This window comes from Micropterus salmoides, unplaced genomic scaffold (genome assembly GCF_014851395.1).
Source record: "Micropterus salmoides isolate LMB-PRFRI ecotype aquatic unplaced genomic scaffold, ASM1485139v1 Ms_hic_scaffold_6, whole genome shotgun sequence".
NCBI classification, from domain to species: Eukaryota; Metazoa; Chordata; class Actinopteri; order Centrarchiformes; family Centrarchidae; genus Micropterus; species Micropterus salmoides.
Genome location: NW_024044348.1, coordinates 31,830,299 through 31,835,292, shown reverse-complemented (window position 1 = coordinate 31,835,292; position 4,994 = coordinate 31,830,299). Strand labels below are relative to the sequence as shown.

At 37.6% G+C, this 4,994-nt stretch overlaps 1 protein-coding gene across 2 annotated transcripts in view; it reads right to left on the bottom strand.

The window, feature by feature from the left end:
- Positions 1 to 1,796: 1,796 nt before the first annotated feature.
- Positions 1,797 to 4,994, bottom strand: part of LOC119890006 (transcription initiation factor TFIID subunit 4) — an 80,820-nt gene continuing 77,622 nt past the window's right edge. For both annotated transcript variants that reach the window (XM_038700991.1, XM_038700992.1), the window contains exon 14: positions 1,797 to 2,955. In XM_038700991.1, the coding sequence (XP_038556919.1) occupies positions 2,782 to 2,955 (174 nt within the window). In that variant the 3' untranslated portion in view covers positions 1,797 to 2,781. The remainder of the gene's footprint in view (positions 2,956 to 4,994) is intronic.

Genomic DNA, 4,994 nt, shown 5'->3' with positions numbered 1-4,994 from the left:
TGAGTGTCTAATTGCTCTCATGTTGTTGCATTAACTTTAAAAAAGGAACAACCAGGCTTAGTTTTAGTAGTTACCACTGCTGTGCAGCTCACTTTTGCATGCACTATTGGTGATCTATAGAAGCGTTTATCACAGATAATGCCAGCTTGAACCATGTAAATATGTATGTGGCTGTTATATTCAGTAGGTTGATCTCTCTGTCCTGTAATTGAACTGATGAAACCTTATAAACAGCCTACTGTACCCACGCACATGTGGGAGGAGGGTCGTCTACAGGGCTGAATTCAGATCAGTGGGCTATAGCTCCAGAGGGACTGAGGAATAGCCAGAGATCTTGAAAAAACCAATATGCTCCCAAACTCCAATATTTTGCACTGAGTTAAACAGTTTGGTCTTTTCAAAAATGCTTCTGCTTAATTAGCAGCAGAAACCTAGGGGGACTTTTCATAGTTGAGCGCAGCAGCGCTTGACTCAGTTTGTACTTAACGTGCAATGTTAGAAATGGAAATGAAGCAGGCTGAATTAGTAGTTGACTTTGGTAAAACCGTCTTGCTACATTTTAACAGTTTAGTTAGAGTGAGGCATCAACAGAGGGAACATATTGCTGAGTTATTAAGACATTTTAGAGTAAAATGTAAAAAAGACTCCTACATAGCTACAGACATTTTATTATGTATGAAATTAGAGTAAAACAAAAGAAGAAATGGACATGTCAGCATCTGCTCAGTTTAGTAAACAGCTTATTTATTCCTTTACAAAATAGGTACAAATACATAAGTATAGTTTTGTTCACACAAACAGGAAATTTTCAAGATATGTACAAGAGTTTACCAAAAATAACGTGGTTCTAATAAACACATAGTTTTGTAAACAATATTTACAAATCATCCTTACATTGAAATGTTATTTCTCCCATCTGTTTAGATCATTAATATTGTCCTAACATTTTGGCTAAAAAGCTGTAGTAGTAGTAGAAATGCCCTCCTGTGAAACCACCAGAAACCATAGAAATCACTAATAAAATCATTTGAAATCACCACAATAGATATTGTTGTGCTTGTTTTTAAAACATGGTATTTTGGAGATAAAAGTTATGAAAATGCATTAAGCATAAAAGCCAATCCAAAAAAAAGAAAATATATTACTTGTTAAAAATAAGTGTCTTGACATAAGTTGGCAATACCGTTTACTACTTAAAAGAGTAACTCCTTTGCTATAATACAGTGACAGCTTTCAGTTGTCAGATAAAATAGATTAAAAAAGTGCTGTCAAAATGTACAATGCACAGCAATTGTTTCAAATGTCACCCATAATTAAATAAATTTCAATATGACAAGAAAAGCTGCATAGAGGCCAAGATATTTAGTTAAATAGAAAAAACATGATGGACAATATTACATAATAACAATTTGTAAAAAAAAAAAAACCCAAAAATAAACAAAAAACAATAATAATAATAACAAGGCGGCAATGCAACACAACATGTAAAAAGCAGGTGTTTTGTCTTATTCTTCTCTTCAATCAGTAATACAAAAACAAAAACTCAATTTTAGGCTGGAATCAACTGTTTCCTGCTACAGTTAAACAATACTTTACAGCTGTATGATTAAAATACAAACAAGTGCTGTGGACATAAACTGCTTCATCGACAACCTTTGTCATTCAGTCATTACCAAAGCAGGTGGGGGCTCCGGGGACCCACTAGCAAAATGGAGAATAGTTGAAATGTAACTTTTTCAAAGGTTAGTAATGTGCAGACAGGACAGTGAGAGGAAAAGATAATGGAATGTTTGTGCTGAGTGTTTAATCTCATCAACACTTACCTTCTAAACAAGTTAAGTGTTTGAAGAAGTGAGCATGATAGTACAAAACTTACACACATCTAGCCATACAAACAATGTTCACATTATGTGTGGGCAAGAAAAAAAAAAAAGTGACTCACTCAACAAGGGTGACCAATCAGAAACTGGTGTCATAGTGCGACCATGATTTAGTTTAATGACCTTTGTAGAAGGGTCATGAGGACAAACAAACTGTCTGATTTTGACAATTCAAAGCACATGGTTTTATAAAACATCAGGTTTAATAGTATTGACACGGGTTATTCCTTTTCTTACAAAGCTAATACAAATAAAAATATACATGCTGTAAAATAATTCAAAAAGAACTATTTACACATACAGTAAGGAAACATTATGCTGTTATTTGGAATCTATATGTTTCAAAAGGGTGTCTCGGTATACAAATCAGTCTCTTTATTAGTTATTGAGTTCAGCTAAACTAAAAATTCATTGAACTATGTTCAACAAATAGCTCGTGGATAATATCGTAGGCTGTATAGAGGTGTGAACATAATTCTCTTGGCCAAAAAAATCATAACTTTGAGGTTGTTCATTGAAGCTACTGCCAACGACATCAAATAAATAGCTACCCAACATACATGGAACCAGTTCTGGGTCAAGTCGTGCGACACAAAAACAGCTTTGTTCCTTTGACAAATTCAACTTCAAGACAAAGAACATGATATGGCCTTTAAACTGAATAATCTAAACACACACAGTGAATCTAAACGGAGAAGACACGGAACAACAGTCTTATTTTTGTACGTTTTTTTGTCTCTCTCAGTCTCTCTTCCTATTAAAAGCTACATCAAACGTCACTACAGTACATATGGAGACACAGAGTTGAAACATTAGACCTGATCTGAAGGCACGTGGCTGGGAAGGAGGAGGAAGAGGAGGAGGAGGAGGAGGAGGAGGTGGGTGCTGAGCAGAGCACGGGCTACTTCAGCAGGGCACGGTAAAGGAGGAGGGAGTGGGCGGTCTCTCTCTCCTGCTCCATGTAGAAAATTAAGTCCCTGAGGTTGACGCGAGTGATGCGTTGCCGTGTGTACTGGCGCGATGACGTGGATGGGGTGGAGGAGCTGGCCAAGGAACCCGCCGTGCTGCCTGAAACCTGCAGACACAGGAAGGGGTCAAAAGGTGAGATAGGGCTCCTTCACATTTTACATTTACAAGTCCATAGTTTTTGAAGATTGATATAGCTTAACTTATTAATTAATATACCACGACAGTGATGCAACCTATTTCCAGTTTGTTTCCAGTAACAGGAACAACGTTGTGCTTGGAATAAACAGAACACCCAGGTAGATACTGTGAACAGGGATAATTTCAAAGGCAGAGCATACAAACGGAAAAGGCACCATTCATGTAAAATGAAACAGCATCAACAAATGTAATAATGTAACTGTAAGTAACTTAAGTAACTTTTTAAACTTCTTAAAGATGGTCACTGATATTCAATTCTACAGCTGTTTGTAGTTTTACACGTAATCAACAAATGAACATTTATAGTTCAGGACCTTTAGCAACATTTAGCTACGCTAGCGGCATGGCTCTAGGGATGGGAATGTCAGTCAAAACAACATTGAATGGATTCCCATAAATTGTGTACAGATAGTTGATAGTCCTAACCTTTCTATTAGTGCCATCATCTGGTCAAATTTTCAGTATATTCAGTATTTTTAGTTATGACTAAATGTTTGCAAAACTAATCACATTCCCATCAGCCTCAGCTGCTGATTATCACTTGTTAACATGCTAACAAGCAAAACTAAGGTGTTGAACATGGCAAACATTATACCTGCTTAGCAAGAGCATTTAAACACTGTCCTCATGTGCATGTTAGCAACCTGATGTTAGCCTTTAGCTGAAAGCACTGCTGTGCTTAGGTACAGCCCCACAGAGCTGCTAGTAGGGCAGTAGCCATACTCTTCCAAAGCTGTGTACGAATCCTAAAATTAATCATGGCAGGAGGAGAGTATCAACCTCTGAAGGTGCTTGATATTAATTAACATTCCAATAATGATCTTCGGCAACACACTGATCCCACTGCACTCCAATTGCTTGAGTGTACTGACTTCATTCATGACAATGTGACTTTTTAGGTGAGCTGAAAATAAAATCATTCAATCATCAGAAACATCAAATGACTGCTTTTTTTGTTTGGGTTTCATTAACCTTATTTTCTTCTCTATAAATGTTTGTTTTGCATTTTCTCTTTCAGGGAATTTGTCCTCACTTTGTCATTAGTGAAGAAAAAGATCTGTTTCTGTGTTGTGGTCAAAGGTGAAACAGTAACAGTTCAGAAGAAAGCAATTCTATGATTCCCATAGTCCCATAAATGAGGTTGTTGTTGTTGAACACATTGACAGAATCAATAGCAAGGAATGCTGTGGCCTCTAAGAATGTATACACCTCCAATTAAGAAAAATAATCCCTCTTGGAGAGCACGAATGAGATCAAAAACATGCACTAATAATGTCCAGATCTACAGGTGCAGCAGTGTTTAGAGATTTTTTACTTCAACTAGCTGAACACGAGGCTGAGAGAAACATCAGTGACGCGCTCCGACGACGGAGAGGGAAACTATCATTTTAACTTGTGTGTTCTATGGCTCTTTACATCCCCCTGAATATGAACAGATTTCCCTGCTGCTGACATAGATCTGAGCTGATGTCCCACTCTGAAATGAAGCACTCGTTGTCTTTATTTGATCCAGGAAAAATGAGAACGATAAAAAAAAAAGGGAGTGTATACAGAGGCTGACACAAGTCAAGAGATGCATTTACATTTGGAAATGAGAAACACTGGGAAACAAATCCAGCAAGTGCCCACTTGAACCCAGGCAGAGAGAAATAAGACAGACATTTCAGTCAGGAACACCCTCTCACAATTACATTGATTGCACCACTCTGTAAACACACGGTACATACAGGCCTTAATTGCAAACACATGATGAGTATGAATTTACAAGAACCAAACCAAAGTCCCTCCAGCACCCGCCCCCTCATATGCTTGTCTTTGTGTGCAGTGTATGATGGTGCTTTGTCTCAAATTTCCTTCAGTACACTCTTTGACCCCTGGATGCTGGATGATGAGTGAGGGTAGCCAGGCCACTGTTCTTGCCAACATCCGCCTGCCACATCTACAGTC